Source organism: Odocoileus virginianus, chromosome 12 (genome assembly GCF_023699985.2).
Source record: "Odocoileus virginianus isolate 20LAN1187 ecotype Illinois chromosome 12, Ovbor_1.2, whole genome shotgun sequence".
In the NCBI taxonomy this organism is placed as follows: domain Eukaryota; kingdom Metazoa; phylum Chordata; class Mammalia; order Artiodactyla; family Cervidae; genus Odocoileus; species Odocoileus virginianus.
Genome location: NC_069685.1, coordinates 2,917,111 through 2,936,226, shown reverse-complemented (window position 1 = coordinate 2,936,226; position 19,116 = coordinate 2,917,111). Strand labels below are relative to the sequence as shown.

General features: G+C 46.4%; 1 protein-coding gene across 1 annotated transcript in view; it reads right to left on the bottom strand.

Moving 5' to 3' along the window:
- DCHS2 (dachsous cadherin-related 2) overlaps positions 1-18,536 on the bottom strand; it is a 300,517-nt gene extending 281,981 nt beyond the window's left edge. The window contains 1 exon segment of the mRNA XM_070474720.1: positions 15,841-18,536. Within this exon segment, the coding sequence (XP_070330821.1) occupies positions 15,841-17,847 (2,007 nt within the window). The 5' untranslated portion in view covers positions 17,848-18,536.
- Between the last annotated feature and the right edge of the window lie 580 nt (positions 18,537-19,116).

The window sequence follows — 19,116 nt, the reverse complement described above, 5'->3', positions numbered from 1 at the left end:
TGCCATTCCCTCCTCCAGTGAGCCGTGTTCTGTGAGAACTCTCCATGATGACCCATCTGTCTTGGGTGGCCCTACACGGCATGGTTCATAGCTTCCTTGAGTTATTCAAGGCCCTTTGCCACAACAAAGCTGTGACAAAGTGACCATAAACAAATAACTTACTAACTACATGAAAGATCTCAATACATTGAATGTATGCACTATACATAAAAGTATAACTGGAAAAAATTTTACCTTAATATAACATGACTGCATCACTTTATATGAGGAAACTTTATCATTCAAGGATTTTTGTATCTGTGGGTGACCCTGGAACCAATACTCCCCAAATACCAAGGGATGACTGAATTTAATCTCTAAGTTTCCAATTTTGATATGCAAAAGAACTTCTAAGGAATGATCTGTTATGTTCAGTTTTCTTAAAGGAGGTAGCCAAATAAATTTTAATTGATGTCATTTTTTTCTTTCATTGTATCTGTTTTCTGACATTATTCACTTGAATGAATTATTCAAAACCACTCAATGTGCATCAATAAATGATTGTTAAAGAGTACTGTAAATGATATTATTCCCCTTGATTTTAATTAAAAGAGAATTCAAAATATCTCTTCTTTCCCTTTGCCCAACTTCCACTACTGAATGAAAATGAGAATTTCTCAGGATAAGCAATAAGAAAATGAATATACAAGTCAGCCACATCCTAGGATGTCAATGTTTTCCTCTTTTGCTAGGACAATTTACATCTGAAGAGACAAACACAGCAAGATAAAGCCTGGTGGTGCTTCTTTCTTATGAAATACACTTGACCTGGTGCAACCGGAGGGAAGGGGGCACAGTATAACCTTTGAAAGAATGGCAAAGCTCAAGAACACAACATAAACTGATTAGAATCAAATGAATCCAAGATGGCAAGTAAGTGAACTTCAACTAGACACTGGTCTTCAGCATACATTCACTGTAACAACTCAAGCTAAATGACAAGCCCAAGGTGCCCTGAAAGTCCCAAGACCAACCCTCAAAGACCAAAAAGTAGGTGATAGCCTAATTCCTGGACATCTCTGCCCCTTCCTCAACACAGCTGGAATAATCCTCACTAGCCTGTGAAATTAGCCAGCCCATAAAAGCTAACCACAGTACATTTTGAGGTTGTTCTTGCCTTCTGCAATGAACCACATTCTTGCCTCAGCAGTGTGTTTTTCCCAAGGCTGCTCTTGCCTTTTGAGATGGTACACACTCTGTCTGTGGAGTGTTTCTCTCTAAATAAATTCACTTCTTACCTATCACTTTGTCTCTCATTGAATTCTTTTTTCCATGAGACATTAAGAACTAGAACTTCATCAGGTGCTAAAACCAGGTTTGTGGCCTCAGTTGAAAGACTGTGGGTTTTGGCTGGGCAAGTCCTGGTCTCATGGGTTTGAGTTTCAAACTGGGTTTTGACTGGGCATGAGTCCTGGCACATATGTTCAAGTTCCAATCTCAGGTAAATGGTTTCACTTGGAAGGCCAGAAACATGCCCAGGGTCACAGGTGCCCTAGGTCTGGTGAATATGACCAGAGACGAACTGTGGAAGAATGTCAGAGATCAGGCTACTCTAATCTTTATTTTCAACCAAGAAGGTCAAGGCATCCTCAAGGCCTAGAAGGCTCTCCTGGCTATCCATGCTAAGAAGCAGACTAAATCTGGGACTAAAGGCCTGCATGGTACTTAAGACAGTGAGCTTCCCTAGAGTGCCATTTGAGGTACAGGTTCATATTTCTATCCATTTAACATGACTAGCCACAGAGGATTTTAAAACAGGACACTGACCTTTCTTTCACTCTCACTTAGCTTTTCAGTTTGTGAGTGGTGAAGTGAAGATACACATAATAAACTTTCCTGGGAGTTTCCCATGTGGCAGACAACACTCTCCACCCTGGATAGATATCATCTCATTTAACTTCCTCAATAGCCCTGAGAGGTCACTCCTATTATCATCCCTGTTTTATGGATGAGAAAATTGAGGCTTACAAAGGTTTGGGAACTTGCTCAAGACCAAGTTACAGAGCTGAAATATAAACCCTGTTCTGTCTGGCTCTACAGAACAAGCTTCTAACCACTAGATCACTGCCACTGTCCAAATCAAGGACACCTGAAAATCATGAGCAGCAGTAAACCTCTTCCATCTTCTCTATTAGAGAATATGCACACACTTCATCAGTGAGGCGATCTGAAATATGTCTTTTTATGGGAAAATGGTAAACCCTGAAATGAAGCTAAGAGCATGCATGGGCTTTTTATAATAAAAGGAAATTCAAGACAGAATTTCTAAGAAAGACAGTGTCCCATTGCATATACAGGGTAGGACTAGTATGCCCAGAGGCCATAGAGTCAAAAGGTAAAAGCAGGAAGATTAAATAATCAAGATTAAGACATTTTTATCTGTTTGATACAATATCCTATCATAACTGATCCAAGTTTGGCGCTGGAGTACAAAATGAAACAGGGCAAAGGGGCAAAGGCTAAAAGAGTTTTCCCAAGAGAATACACTGGGCATAGCAAACACTGTCTTCCAAAAACAAGAGAGACAATTCTACAAATGGACATCACCAAATCAGTTCAGTTCAGTTGCTCAGTCATATTCGACTCTTTGAGAGCCCATGAACTGCAGCATGCCAGGCTTTCCTGTCTATCACCAATCCCCGGGGTCTGCTCACAATCATGTCCACTAAGTCAGTGATGCCATCCAACAATCTCATCCTCTGTCATTCCCTTCTCCTCCCACCTTGAATCCTTTCCAGCATCAGGGTCTTTTCCAACAAGGCAGTTCTTCGCATCAGGTGGCCAAAGTACTGAAGCTTCAGCTTCAGCATCAGTCCTTCCAGTGAATATCCAGAACTTATTTCCTTTAGGATTGACTAGTTTGATCTCCTTGCAGTCCAAGAAACTGAAGAGTCTTCTCCAACACCACAGTTCAAAAACATCAATTCTTTGGTGCTCAGTTTTCTTTATGGTCCAACTCTCACATACATATATGGCTACTGAAAAAACATAGCTTTCACTAGATGGAACCTTGTTGGCAAAGTAATATCTCTGCTTTTTAATATGCTGTCTAGGTTGGTCATAGCTTTTCTTCCAGGAGCAAGCCTCTTTTAATTTTATGGCTGCAGTCACCATCTGCAGTGATTTTGGAGCCCAAGAAAATTAAGTCTGTCCCTGTTTCCATTGTTTCCCCTTTTATTTGCCATGAAGTGATGGGACTGGATGCCATGATCTTCATTTTTTGAGTTTTAAGCCAGGTTTTTCACTCTCTTCTTTCACTTTTCATCAAGAGGCTCTTTAGTTTATCTCCTGATTTTGGTACTGACATCACCAAATGGTCAAAACCAAAATCAGACTGATTATATTTTTTGCAGCCAAAGATGGACAAGCTCTATACAAGCAGAAGATATAAAGAAGAGGTAGCAAGAATACACAGAAGAACTATACAAAAGAAGATCCTAATGACCCAGATAACCATGATGGTGTGACCACTCACCTAGGGCCAGACACCCTGGGATGCAAAGTCAAGTGGGTCTTAGCAAGCATCACTATGAACAAAACTAGTGGAGGTGATAGAATTCCAGTCAAACTATTTCAAATCCTAAAAGACGATGCTGTGAAAGTGCTGCACTCAATATGCCAGCAAATTTGGAACACTCGGCAGTGGCCACAGAACTGGAAAAGGTCAGTTTTCATTCCAACCCCAAAGAAAAGCAATGCCAAAGAATGTTCAAACTACTGCACAACTGCACTCATCTCACACGCTAGTAAAGTAATGCTCAAAGTCCTCCAAGCAGGCTTCAACAGTATGTGAACTGTGAACTTCCAGATGTTCAAGCTGGTTTTAGAAAAGGCAAAAGAACCAGAGATCAAATTGCCAACATCCATTGGATCATTGAAAAAGCAACAGTTCCAGAAAAACATCTACTTCTGCTTTATTAACTACAGCAAAGCATTTGACTGTGTGGATCACAACAAATTGAAAAATTCTTAGAGATGGGAATACCAGACCACCTGAACTGCCTCCAGAGAAATCTGTATGCAGGTCAAGAAGCAACAGTTAGTACTAGACGTGGAAAAACAAGACTGGTTCCAAATCATGAAAGGAGTATGTCAAGGCTGTATATTGTCATCCTGCTTATTTAACTTATTTGCAGAGTACATCAGGCAAAATGCCAGACTGGATGAAGCACAAGCTGGAATCAAGATTCCCGGGAGAAATATCAATAACCTCTGATACGCACATGATACCACACTTTCAGTGGAAAGTGAAGAACTAAAGAGCCTCTTGATGAAAGTGAAAGAAGAGAGTGAAAAAGTTGGCTTAAAACTCAACATTCAGAAAACTAAGATCATGGCATCTGGTCCCATCACTTCATGGTGAATAGATGAGGAAACAATGGAAAAAGGGACAGAATTTATTTTGGGAGGCTCCAAAATCACTGCAGATGGTGACTGCAGGCATGAAATTAAAAGATGCTTGCTCCGTGGAAGAAAAGCTATGACTGACCTTGATAGCATATTAAAAAGCGGAGACATTAGTTTGCCAACAAAGTTCCATCTAGTCAAAACTATGGTTTTTCCAGTAGTCATGTATGGATGTGACAGTTGGACTAAAAAGAAAGCTGAGCGCAGAAGAATTGATGCTTTTGAACTGTGGTGTTGGAGAAGACTCTGGAGAATCTCTTGGACTGCAAGGAGATCCAACCAGTCAATCCTCAAGGAAATCAGTCCTGAATATTCATTGCAAGGACTGATGCTGAAGCTGAAACTCCAATACTTTGGCCACCTAATGTGAAGAGCAGACTCATTTGAAAATTCCCTGATGCCGGGAAAGACTGAAGGTGAGAGAAGAAGGAGATAACAGAGGATGAAATTTTGGATGGCATCACTGACTCGATGGACATGAGTCTGAGTAAACTCCAGGAGTTGGTGATGGACAGGGAAGCCTGGTGTGCTGTGGTCCATGGTGTCTCAAAGAGTCGGACACAACTGAGCGACTGAACTGAACTGAACCTTAGACCCCTACCAGATGAGTAGGGAACTGCTGGAGCCCTCTCCAGGATTAGGGGTGCTGGGGAGTCATTGTTTAAGCCCCCCGAGGACTTCCCCCGGCCTCCTACCTTCTCCAGCTCCAGTCATCTTTTCAAGAAAGCCTTGCCCCTGAGCGCCCTGTGACTGCCACTGGCCCACGTCTGCTCCAGTACCAGCCATCCTGCTAAGGTGGACTTCGTGCTCTGCATTCCACGGACTGCACCTGACCTGCACCCACTCCTGTCAAAACCACCAAGAAAAGTTCACACAGGGGTATTCCCACTAACAGCACTCCTTCAAGACTGGTCTAATAATTCATAGAAACAAACACCATGAGTCAAACAAAATGAGGACACAGAGGAATAAATTCCAAACTAAAGAACAAAATAAAACCCTGGGGAAAAAAATAAAACACCTAGTGAAACAGAGATAAACAACTTATCTGACAAACAGCTCAAAGGAATGATCACAAGGATGTTCACCAAATTTGGGAGAATGGAGAAACTTAGAACTTCAACAAAGATTAAGGGAATATAAAAAAGAATCCATCAAGAAGACTACCATCAAAAGTGGATTAGATCAGGGGTCCGCAACCATTTTGGCACCAGGGAAGGGTTTCATGGAAGATAATTTTTCCATAGACTGGTTTCAGGATGACCCATTGTGTGCTTTATTTCTATTATTATTATTACAGTGTGATATATAAGGAAATAATTATACAACTCACCATAATGCAGAATCAGATCATTGGGCATTAGATTCTCATAAGGGACACGAAACCTAGATCCCTCACATGGGCAGTTCACAGTAGAGTTTGCACTATGAGAATCTCATGCCACCACTGATCTGACAGGAGGCAAAGCTCAGGTGTTAAAGTGAGCAATGGGAGTGGCTGTAAACACAGATGAAGCCTCGCTCACTTGCTCACCACCTGCTGTGTAGCCCAGTTCTTAACAGGACATGAACCAGTACCGGTCCATGGTCTGGGATCTGGAGACCCCTGGATGAGCTGACACAAAAGAATGGATAGGCAATCTGGAATACAGAAGAGTGTAAATCACCTAATCAGAAGAACAAAAGAAAAAAAAAGGATTTTTAAAATGAGAATAGTTTAACATTCACATTGATAGGGATTTCATCCTAGGATGGACATATGGACAAAAATGGCAAGGACCTATAAGAAGCAGAGGAGACTAAGAATAAGTGGCAAGAATACACAGATGAACGATACAAGAAAGGTCTAATGACCCAGATAACCACGATGCTGTAGTCACCCACCTAGAGCCGGACGCCCTGGAGTGTGAAGTCAAGTGGGCCTTAGAAAGCATCACTACAGACAAAGCTGGTGGAGGTGATGAATTCCAGCTGAGCTATTTCAAATCCTAGAAGATAGTGTTGTGAGAGTGCTACATTCAATATGCCAGTAAATTTGGAAAACTCAGCAGTGGCCACAGGACTGGAAAAGGTCAGTTTTCATTATAATCCGAAAGAAGGGCAATGCCAAAGAATGTTCAAACTACCACACAGTTGCACTCATTTCACACGCTAGCAAAGTAATGCTCAATATCCTTCCAGCTAAGCTTCAGCAGTACATGAACCAAAACTTCCATATGTACAAGCTGGGTTTAGAAAAGGCAGAGGAACCAGAGATCAAATTGCCATCATTCACTGGATCATGGAGAAAGCAAGAGAGTTCCAATAAAGCATTCTGCTTCATTGAGTAAGCTAAAGACTTTGATTGTGTGGATCACTAAAAACTGTAGAAAATTCTTAGAGATGGGAATACCCAGACCACCTTACCTCTCTCCTGAGAAACTTATTTGGGGGTCAAGAAGCAACAGTCAAAACCGTACATGGAACAGAGGACTTGTTCCAAGTTGTAAAAGGAGTATTACAAGGCTGTGTGTTTTCACTCTGATTATTTAATTTATATGCGGAGTACATCAAGAAAAATGCCAGGCTGGATGAATTACAAGCTGGAATCAAGATTGCTGGGAAAAATATCAACAACCTCAGATATGCAAATGTTATCAATTTACTCAAAGAAAGTGAGGAGGAACTAGAGAGCCTCTGGATGAGAGTGAAAGAGGAGAATGAAAACGCTGGCTAGAAACTCAACATTTAAAAAAAAACAAAGATCATGGCATCTGGTCCCATCACTTCATGGCAAATAGATGGAGAAAAAGTGAAACAGTAACTGATTTTATTTTCTTGGGCTCCAAAATCACTGCAAATGGTACCCACAGCCATGAAATTAAAAGAGAATTACTCCTTGGAAGGAAAGCCATGACAAACCTGCTGCTGCTGCTGCTGAGTCGCGTCAGTCGTGTCCGACTCTGTGCGACCCCATAGACGGCAGCCCACCAGGCTCCCCCATCCCTGGGATTCTCCAGGCAAGAACACTGGAGTGGGTTGCCATTTCCTTCTCCAATGCATGAAAGTGAAAAGTGAAAGTGAAGTAGCTCGGTCGTGTCGGACTCTTAGTGACCCCATGGACTGCAGCTTACCAGGCTCCTCCATCCATGGGATTTTCCAGGCAAGAGCACTGAGTGGGGTGCCATTGCCTTCTCCAATGACAAACCTAGACAGCATATTAAAAAGCAGAGATATTACTCTGCCGACAAAGGTCCATATAATCAGATTTATGGTTTTTCCAGCAGACATGTGTGGATGTGAGAGTTGGACCATAAAGAAGACTGAGTGTCAAAGAATTGATGTTTTCGAACTGTGGTGTTGGAGAAGACTCTTGAGAGTCCTTGGGACAGCAAGGCGATCAAACCAGTCAATCCTAAAGGAAATCAGTCCTGAATATTCATTGGAAGGACTAATGCTGAAGCTCTAATACTTTGGCCACCCGATTTGAAGAGCTGACTCATTTGTAAAGACCCTAATGCTGGGAATGATTGAGGGCAGGAGGAGAAGGGGGCGACAGAGAATAAGACTGTTTGATGGCAGCACTGACTCATCTGACATGAGTTTGAGCAAACTCCAGGAATTAGTGAAAGACAGGGAAGTCTGGCATGTTGCAGTCCATGGGGTTGCCAAGAACCAGACACAACTAAATGACTGAACAATGGCAATGTGACCTAGTAATTCCACTTCTGCTTATTTTCCAAAGAAAATGAAAACATTAATTAAAAAAGAAACATGTTCTTCTTTGTTCACTGCAGAACTATTTACAATAGCTGAGATACGGAAACAAAGTAGGTGTCCAACAACAGATGGATACAAGAGATGTAGCATATATACATACATGGATATACACACACAGTGTGTATGTATATAGTGGAATATTACTCTGCCATAAAAAGAATGAAATCTTGCCATTTGTGGCAACATGGATGGACCCAGAGGGTATTCTGCTAAATTAAATATGTTAGAAAGAGAAAGACAAATACCATGTGATTTCACTTGTATGTATAATCCAAAAAACAAAATAAAACAGAAACAGACTTTTAAGTACAGAGAACATACTGGTAGTTGCCAAAGGGGAATGGGGTGGGGGGGTTTGTGAACTAGGTAAAGGGGACTAATAGGTAAAAGCGTCCTGTTATAAAATAAAGAAGTCTCAGGGATGTAATGTACACACAGGAAATGCAGTTGATAATATTGTAACAACTTTGTATGATGATGGGTCATAACTGGATCTATTGTGGTGATCGATTTAATTACTATGCTGAACACCTCAAACTAATATCATATTGTATGTTAATTACAACTCAATACAAAAAAGACATCAGGTACTCTGTAGGTCAGAATCACGCTCTGCGCAGCTGAGAGGGGTCAAGTGATGACATTGAGTTAAGTGTGGTACTGGGTGCATCTTGGGTGAACCCGTGAGGACCCATCACACCAAGGTCTTTGCCACGACTGTCATCACATCGCCTAGTCTTTCTGCGACTTTCACAATAGAGATTTTGTGGAAAGAATGAGGGAGAAGAATAGCTATTGAAAGTTCATCTGAACCTTCCTTTAGGACAGGTGAGATTCTATAAACCCATAAGGGGATGTTACAAGTTTCCAGTGTAAGCAAAACAGATTTCTCCCTTCACTGTAAGGCACATACATCTAGCTGAAAACTGAAAATTTGAAATTTTTTCTGCTACTTTCTTTTCATGCGGGAGAATTTTATTTGAAATGTCATTTTTTAATTAATCCTCAGCATCCACTATACCCAGCAAAACAGTTTTATCATTTCTATAAGTCTCCTTTACTACCATTTAATAATAAATAACACATATCCAGCACCTAATGTGAATAAAGCATTATTTTAAGCATATACATACTAATTCATTACACACACAAAAAACTTTATCAAGCTGATGCCATCATTATCCATATTTCCCAGATGAGGACACCCAGGGGCACAGTACCCAAGATCGCATGGATAGTAAGTAGTGGAGCTGAGATTCAATCCAGGTGCACGGACCCCATGGTGTAGCTGTATCTTTCATCACTGCATGAAGCCTAATTTTAGTCTTCAAAGCTAAGAACTTTCAAGAGTGTAACATTAGTCATCTTTCTCTAGTTCTAGAACCAAGAATTAGACAAAGTGCTGGAAAGTTATACATTGAGTGTAGGTAGAGATGCAGCCCACAGATTCCAAGATACACGCCTCCTATGACATAGCCAAACAAATTATATGATCATCTTTCTCAGACAGGAAAAGGGGAAAGGAAGTAAAGCCAGCTCACTGATCTTGGGCAGCAGCGGGATGGGGGACAAGGAGAGAAAGGATACCAAAGTGAAGCTGGAGAGAATTCTACAGCCATCTCCAGTACCTAAAACAGATCATTGAGAACTTCCCTGGTGGTCCAGTGGTTAAGAGTCTACCTGCCAATCAGCGTACACAGTTTTGATCCATGTCCTGGGAAGATTCCACATGTCACGGAGCAGCTAACTCCCCATTCTGCAACTACTGAAGCCCGAGTGCCTGGAGCCCAGGCTCCACAACTAAACGAACCGCCACAGCTAGAGAGGAGTCCTCGCTCACCGCAACTAGAGGAAGCCCGTGTGCAGCAATCAAGACCCAGCATAGGCACAAATAAATAATAAAATAGTAAGTCACGTTATCAAAGCAAAGCCAGAGGCACACAGCACATGCAGGAACTGTAACATGAGGCCAGCAGAAGAGAGACAACCAGAGAAGATGACAGCTTACAGGTAATCCAGACACATCGTGGAGATGGGAAATGCCCACTGGGGAAATCTCATATGCTTTCAGTGCATGAGTACAGATAGGTCAGGTCCATTCACAAGAGCAGGAATAAGACAGTCACATACAGTAATAAATTCTACGACCGTCAAAGCTGGCACACAGGACGTACGTGCATAAACTTGTATGTAAGACAAGCAGTAAGAGTATGCCTGTAGTGAAGTGAGGGATAAACAAGGCAATCAGACCACAAAATTCCAAGGGACCAATAGTACAATATATGCAGGAAATTAACTTTCTAATAAAGTTAATAGACACAGAAATAAAATATCAAGAAAGTAAAAAACCTTGACTAGCTGTAACCCTGACTAGTAATTCTTTTTATTATGCTCTTCAATCCAATTTAAGAAAAGTATTTATCTTCTAGTATATGTGATTGAGGACACTAGGAATTACAGGGACTCAAATGCCATTAAATTGCTACTGCACAAGGTAATCACGATCCATCATCTTACTAACACAAACAAACACTGCAGCACCATAAGGAACATTAAGAAAAGAGCTGGTCAGAACAAGGAAGTGTTTAGAGGAAGGAGGTGGCATTTGAGATACACCTAAAATCCCTCCAGTGCAAAGGACAGGCAGCAGAAGACAGGGAAGGATGTGGACAGAACTAGGGTGACCGTGGGTATGAGTGAAGAACCAAAGCAAGAGACACTGCGGCCCTCGGCAGCTAGTGTGGTCAGATGTGGGGAGGAACCAAAGAAGTTAGGAAACGTCTTCCTGATAGAGTATCTTAATCCCAGCCTGGCACGAGGACAGCCTCTGGAAAGAAGACCTCACTGTTCCTAAGGACCACCTAGCTCAGCATCCCTTGCCATCATCACCACCCAGGCTTCAGGAGAGGGGCTGCGAGCCCTGGACACTCTTACTAAAGCTACTTAATAATCCTTCCCTTAAATCACTGCACCCCCAGCAGTGTTTTACATTCTCCACTTTTACCTCCACAGTACAGCTGAGACAAAACCAACATATTTGGAAAGAATTTACTAAAGGCTAGGGATTGATAAAAGGGAAGAAACCCCCAAAGATAAAATGAATCAGAAACAAGATAGAGGTTAGCCCCCTCAGCCCATAGAGCACAGTTGGCATCAGGCCTTCCCATCTCCCACATCTTCCCAAATGGCAGATACTGTGTTTAATGACCGGGCATCACTCATAGTCAGGCTTCTCAAAGTCAGCCCAGGTAGCAAACACAAGAGCACAGCCTGTGCTGTCTCCCTTGCCCCACTGTGAAATCTCAAGACCTGCTTTTTACCTAATTAAATCAGTCAATTACATGAGACCTGACCTTGCTCTTCACCATCATAATTCTCAACAATGAAAACCACAGCCACTCCAACAAACAGCAAAACACATATCCCACACACATGCCAAATGCATAAACACAACTATAGCAAGGATCCATTCAAAAATATAGAAAGTGTTTAAAAGGAGTTGATTAATGAAGACAGGTGGGGGGAGTGAGAAAGAAAGAAAGAGTTGAAGGAAAATGACCTTGGTTTGTGAAGTGGTTGATTTTGAAAAGTCGAAAATACATCCAGGCAGAAGTACACAGCAGGTAAAAAAATGGGGTGCATGTGCGTGTGTGTGTTGCTCAGTCGGGTCTCTTTGGGAACCCATGGTCTGTTCATGGAATTCTCTAGGCAAGAATACTGGAGTGGGTTGCCATTCCCTTCTCTTGGAGATCTTCCCAACCCAGGGACTGGATTAAACTGGGGTCTCCTGTATTGCAGGCAGATTCTTTACCATCTGACTAGTTAATAAAGGAGGTTAACCCTAGAGATGTTTAAAAAAAAATTATTTTAAGTTGAAGTTCTAGGAATGTTTAAGTAGAAAGTATAAAACAGAGGCAAGGGAGAGGAAGAAAAAACCTTTGGGCATGCCTCTATCACACTGAGCAGGGGACACAACAGGAAAAGAGGAATTGGCAAGATAGAGACACAGAGGGTGCAAATGAGACAGAAGGTGGTAAAGAGGACACATTCAAGAAAGAGGAAGCGGGCAGCTTTAGAGAATGAGGCAGGATAAACCAAGCAAGCCCACTGGATACGAAACCATGTATATGGAATTTAGAAAGATGGTAAGGATGACCCTATATGCAAGCCAGCAAAAGAGACAGATGTAAAGAACAGACTGTTGGACTCTGTGGGAGAAGGCGAGGGTGGGATGATTTGAGAGAATAGCATTGAAACATGTATATTATCATATGTGAAACAGATCACCAGTCCGGGTTCGATGCATGAGACAGGGTGCTCAGGGCTGGTGCACTGGGATGACCCTCAGGGATGGGATGGGGAGGGAGATTCAGGATGGGGAACACAAGTACACCCATGGCTGATTCATATCAATGTATGGCAAAACCCACTACAGTATTGTAAAATAATTAGCCTCCAATTAAAATTTTAAAAATTAAAAAAAAAAAAGAAGAACATAGCTGCTTTTGGAGTGGCAGAATTTAGCACAGCGGTAGGGGAGGTCAGAACCTGGGTAAAAGAGTGATCAGCAAGAAGGGGCATATGCCTTCACTTGGAGAAAGAAAGGAGACAGGATATGGAGGACTTAGGACTCTATGTTTGGCTGGTACTGAGAACTCTCCCATTATACTCACCACTGCCTCTCCAGCACCAAGACCTATTCCTGGAATAGGTACCCGAGAAATACTGTTCATGGAATGTTGCTTATTCAGTGAATGCTGTTGTTTGATTAAGAAAATGAACTAGTCAATGAATACAATACTAATATTTGAGGAAGGATGAGAGAATAATCTTGCTATAGCATGCGTGTGATTTAGGCATGCAGGCTGGAATTACACTGTCTGAAGATCTAGTTGCAAGATAAAAGCTGTTGATGCAGTTCTCATCTGTTGGATTTAGTGTGGGGCAGAGAGTGGCAGTTCCACCAGGAGAGAGGCTGAAGTCAGTCTCTTTGACAGTCATCTGAAGAAAAGGGAGTCTTTCAGTACTGGACATTAGAACTCAGAGGAAAACACCAGGACAACTGCAGAACAGAAATCCCTCCCTGCCATGAGCATGAAGGCATCAACACATGCTGAAAGGTGGGGGAGCAAGTTGTCGAGAAGGGGCTCTCCATGTGGAGGGCAGTGGAGAGCAAGGAACTAAAAACCCAGATGAGTGCCCTCAGGGCTAGGAAAACCCTTTCGGGCTAGAAGACACCCAACTCAGGCTACTGGCTCTTGTCCTCTGTATTAAATCTGTTTGTTCTGACCCACACTTCAAGTCTTTGGAAAGTTCCAGTCTGTGTCTGAGATTATGAGAGGGTTCAGCCAGCACTGGTGACCGTAAGTGGCAGTAAGAGCAGAAAAAGCCCAGGGATGAGTGCTCCAGACTAACCACTGAGACATCTTCAAGGTTCTGAGTTTATTTTATTAGGTGACATGGTATTCCCCTACAGGGAATCCAAGAAAGGGCTTTTCTCCCTCCTGTTGCTTCTCATTTTGTTTTTTCTTTGATTCTGACCAAGGAGAGTTGAACAATTATGAGATCTAGAGAGAGAAAGCTGGTAAAGGAGAACAGAAAGGTTCGGCTATAAGAACTGATAGAATGTAATTAAACAAAGCCTCAGGAGACAGGAGAGGCCACGAGATCCAGAGAGAGCTGGGACGGTTTGTTTTCACAAAGCAATATAAAGAAACATCGAGAGCAAAGAGATGGCGAGCAAACGGAGGACAGGTGAGAAGCTGAGGGACAGAGTCAGCCAGAGAGCTGACGCAGCACAGAAAGTTCACACAGCTGCTGTGGCGAGGCCGCCAGAGGGCTGTGGATAAGCCAGTCTCTGCAATCTAGAGGACCTCAACTGTTGGAGTTTCTAGACATGCTAATCAGCACCATTTAATAATATCAATACCTACAGCAATACTTGGTAACCTGAAGGTTTTTTTTTTTTTTTTTGATTGAAGATGCACTCTTACACTTGAGCCACGTTCAGTTCACCATAATGGATCCAGATCCACATATCAAGTCATAATAATGGGATAAGCTCACACATCATGGCACAGTCATCTCACAATTTTGAAAAGATTCTAGTCAAAGGAATTACAGTGAATCCACCCTGCCTATTTTCCTTCAAATAGAGTCAAGTTGTACTGTTTTGTACCAAGACCTTTAAGCTCTTTCAGAAGAAAGAAATCTTAGCAATTATCTAGCCCAACCTCAATTCAATGACTTCAGTTTTGACAGCTGCGGCAGACCCATCATCCCCACCGGCAGCCTTGTGTTCCTCTCCGTTTCTTAGCCACCTCTGCGGTGCACCATATAGCTAAGCTCTGACCAGCAGAACACTGATGGACCCAATCTAAGTCACCCGCAGATCTGACCCTACCTTGGATAGAGAAGGACCAGCCAACCCGCATCACAGCAGACTGCTTGAGATGTAAATAAACTTCCACCAGCATTCACAGATCTACCTCTTTCAGCAGCAAGCATTAATTGATTTTCAAGCTTTCTTTTAATTACCTAGCAACTAATGAGTTGCCAATCATGCCAGAGAAAGTGGTAGAGATTATTATGTATACCACTTATCTAATGCAACAACAGATACAAAGGATTAAAAAAAGACAGCAAACCAGTCAAGTAACTCATGTTTAAAATATAGCGGCATCTCAAATTATCTGAATGTCATTGAGACATGACTTATAAGGCCTAAAGCCTCACCCACTAAGAACCAAGAAATAAGCTACAGAGGTCTTAAAACAACCGAGCCTGAGAGCTAAATGGCACTTTACAGCTTTGATCACTAGTTAGCCTCTCAGGCTAGAGTTATTCACTCAAATCATCTTGGTGTAAATAAAACAGTTTTGGAAATCCAGTTTGTTGTCTCACATCAGATAACTTCAGATAACTACTAGGAAATCAGAAGCCATAAGAATTACTGCTAGAAGGGTGCATATTACAACATTCTGAGATCCATTTGTAAAGGATACCACCCGTTTTATAAAGGATGACTGAAACTCGTCCCTCCTCAGTCTTGAAGACATCATTGGAGGATTCAGCCCACAACCGGTAAAAATGACTTGGTATCCTCAACTAGTTCTTGTAAGTTTCCAAAGAAGGTAGGACTATGTGTAGTAAGTCTCTGTAAATGGTTACTCAAAAGAGTTTCAGAGTTTAAGGCCACACACTTGCTTATTTGAGAAACTGACATGTGAGGGCCACCTTACTCCCCCAGTGTGCACATAATGATGTTCAAATACACACGATACTGCCATCGGTACACAGTTCAGAAGCAAAGCTGAGAATGGGTGGGTCCTCCCAAGCCAACTTGGGTGCTCAGATCCAGAGAGAGGGAAGTCAGAATTCCGTAGGAAAAATCAAGATCCAAATATGTGAAGCAGAAAAGATCATAAGTGACCTTTCAGTTCACGCCCCAGCATAAGGGCTAGATTCCAGGAGGGCACCCATTCATCTCCCCGCGGAGCAGGAACCAGAGCCCTCTGCTTTCTGAGCGTGAGTATAACTATCCACATCACACACACAAAATCCTTTCTGAACTTACTCACAGCTTCTCCATCCCTTCCCAGGTCTCCCCTTGATCCACAGGCCTGATGCGCTCACCTGGAGAAAGCAGTGCCCAACTGCGGTGTGCTCCGGAAGCGTGGCGTTGTACACCTGCTTCAGGAAAACAGGCTCGTTGTCGTTCACATCGTCCACGGCGATGCTCACCAGGCAGGTGGCCGAGAGCGCGGGCTCTCCGAGGTCGTGGGCCACCACTCTCAGCTCTACGGCCTCCTGGGCCTCCCGGTCCAGGCTCCGGGCGGTGCTGATCACGCCACTCTCAGGATCGATGCTGAAGGCCGGTCCGCACTCAGCGGGGGGCCTCGGAGCCTCCGGCTTGCAGAGCGCGGGGAGAGGGAGCAGCGCGTAGCGCAGCCTGGCATGGTCGGTGCCAGGCTCATCTGCGTCCGAGGCGCTGACGCACAAGACCGCGGTGCCGGGAGCCGCGGCCTCGGACACCGAGGCCCAGTAATGCTCCTGGCTGAAGAGAGGCGGCTGATCATTGAGGTCAGCAACCCGGAGCAGCAGCGTCTCCTCGGTGCTCAGCGGCGGGGATCCCGCATCCGTGGCCACCAGTCGCAAATTATACAGGTCTCGGCTCTCCCTGTCTAGGGGCCCCTCGACGCAAAGGAAAAACACCCCTGGGGAGCCTCCGGACCGCAGCACAAAGGCCCCCTCACCGCCCTCCAAGGTCAGCGAGACGCTCCCGACCCCGAGGCCTGCACTGAGCTCCCCGGCGGCCTCCTCGTCCTTCTCAGGGTCACCTTCCGCGTCTGACACCGAGACCCGAGCCACGTAGTCGCCGACTCGAGCGCCCTCGAAGACGCGTGCGGCGCCTCCCTCGGTGAGGAAGAGAAGATGAATGGCAGGCCGGTTGTCATTCACGTCCAGCACCGCGATGGACACGCGCACGGTGGCGACCTCGGGCTCGGCGCCTCCGTCGCGGGCCTCCACCACCAGCTGGTGCCAGGCCTGCGCCTCGCGGTCCAGCGGCCTCTGCACCCGCACCACGCCGCTCAGCTCCTCCACCACGAAGTAGGCCGCGTCGCCCAGCGTCCCGCCGCCACCCCCTGCCCCGGGCGCCTGCCGGGAGCGGATGCCGTAGCGCACGTGGCCGTTGGGGCCCAGGTCGCGGTCGGTGGCGCGCACGCGACAGACCTCGGTGCCCGGCCGAGCGTCCTCCCGCACCGCGGCGCGGTACTCGCTCTCCTCAAAGACCGGAGGATTGTCGTTCTCATCCAGCACGCGCAGTTCCACTCGCAGGCGGCCGGTGCGCCGCGGGCGACCGCCGTCCCAAGCCTCGATCTGCAGCTCGTGTGCCGCCACAGCCTCTCGGTCCAAGCGCCGAAGCAGCACCACGTCCAGGGGCTCAAGGGACGACGAGGACGGTGGCGACCCCGGGGCCCCGTAGCGCAACTGGAAGAAAGGCCCTGCGAGGTCCTCGGGCAGGTTGGACGGTGGCACCAGGGTGTAGCCCTGTATGCTGAAAAGCCCGGCGTCCGGGTCTCGGGCGCCTGGCAGGCGGAAGGCGGTACCTGGTGGGCTGAGCTCGGAGACGTTCAGTTGCAGGGAGTCCAGAGGAAAGCGGGGCGAGTGATCGTTCACGTCGTTGACTCGGATCTCCACCTGCACCACCGCGCCCAGCAGCGTGGCGGCCACGAAGCTGTAGTGGTCGCGCCGCTCGCGGTCCAGGCGCCGCGCCGTGCGGATAATGCCGGTGTCCGGGTGCACTTGGAAGTCGTCCAGCAGCGGAGAGTCATCGGAATCCTCCGACAGAAAGAAGCCGCCCCCCTCCTGCTGCTGCTGCGTGGCCGGCAGCCCCGCGCGGATGTCGCCGACCAGAGTGCCCGGAGGAAGGCCCTCGTCCACGGAAAGGCTGAGGTTGAACACCTGGGCAGCCGAGCCCGAGGCCGCCCACAGCCACGCGTGCACGTAGAGCCGGAGCAGGAAGCGCTGCGCCCCGGCGCCGCCGCCCTGCCTCCCGCGGGGTGACCCTCTGCTTCCAGGGAGCAGGAGGCGCTTCCAGGCTGGACGACCTTCACCCATCCTCCGCCCTGAAGGGCTCATGTCTCCGCCAGCTCCTTGGGAAGGCTCCCGGGTAACTGCTAGCTTGTGGTGGAGTGGCAGAAAAATCCAGGAGCCTCTTCGGTGTCTGAGCCAAAGAAGAAAAGACTTTGTTTGGCAAACAAACCGACAGACGCAGGAGTTCCCGCGGTTACATCTGCAACTGGTGAAGTCGTCCTCCGCCCGCAGCTCGCGCAGACAAGCCGGGGGAGCTCGAGCCGCTTCCGCCGCTGTCAGCCACCTTTTGAGCCCCTGGATCTCTTTATACGAGTCTCATCTCTTTTTCTCTCTCCTTTTATTCCTTTTACATCTGTTCCTTGTTCGGCTCTGCTGGTCGTTTCCCCCTGGTAAAGACAGGTGCATTATTTCCTTTGCCAAAAAAGGATGAAATTATTTAAAGCGAGCGCACACGGAGAAGCTGGGGGTCGGGCCGGGGAAGAGGGAACGGTAACGGCGGGAGGGCGCGGGGCCGGAGCGGGAGGAAGGGAGAGGCGGATCCGACTGCGGCGCAGTCGGCGGCTCCGGGGCGGCCGCGCCCGCCGCGTCTCGGGGCGCCGGGGACCGCGCGCCTCCCCCCCGATTCTCCTCCGCGCGCCGTGACGCGGCCGCACACTCCGGCGAACTCCCACCTGCGAGGCGCAGCTGCAGCCGGGCACGTTCCTGGTCAGGCTGGGGGCGGAGGAGAGAGAGCAAACGTGAGAAGAGCCGGAGATGGGGGCCGTGGGGCGGGTGGGGATCGCGCAGGCTGGGCTAGGCGTGAGAGTGGCTAGGGGTGGGGAAGGTGAGGGGGCAGCCCTCCTGGCTCCATCCCTGAGACTGGCTCTGCCGCGGGCCTGACGCTGGGGAGCTCCTGCCGAGCGGAGAGGGCGGGGTGGGGGGGGGGGGGGCGGTTATCATTACCCTGGAGAGCCAAACTTGTGTTCTCCATGTGGCGGGATACTCGTCCCCAGCGGAAGGACAGATGGAGTCAAAGGCGATGCACATCTGCGGCCAGAATGACTGCAAACGGGGAGAAGGCGGAACTTGGAAAAACCTTCGAGAAACCCCGAGAAATCTGTGACACACATGGTGCAAACCAAGCTTTATTACGCCGCGTGCCGCGCGACGTGTGAGCGACTTATCGCTCACCTCTGCTACCGGCAATGACAATAGGTTCGGCTCGCGAACACTCTTTATGCATTCAGCGCCATCACAACACTTCCAGGTTGGTTTATGATGCTGATTTATGGGCAGAAAGACGGGGCAGCCTAGGCCATCACCTTCCCAAGCTCC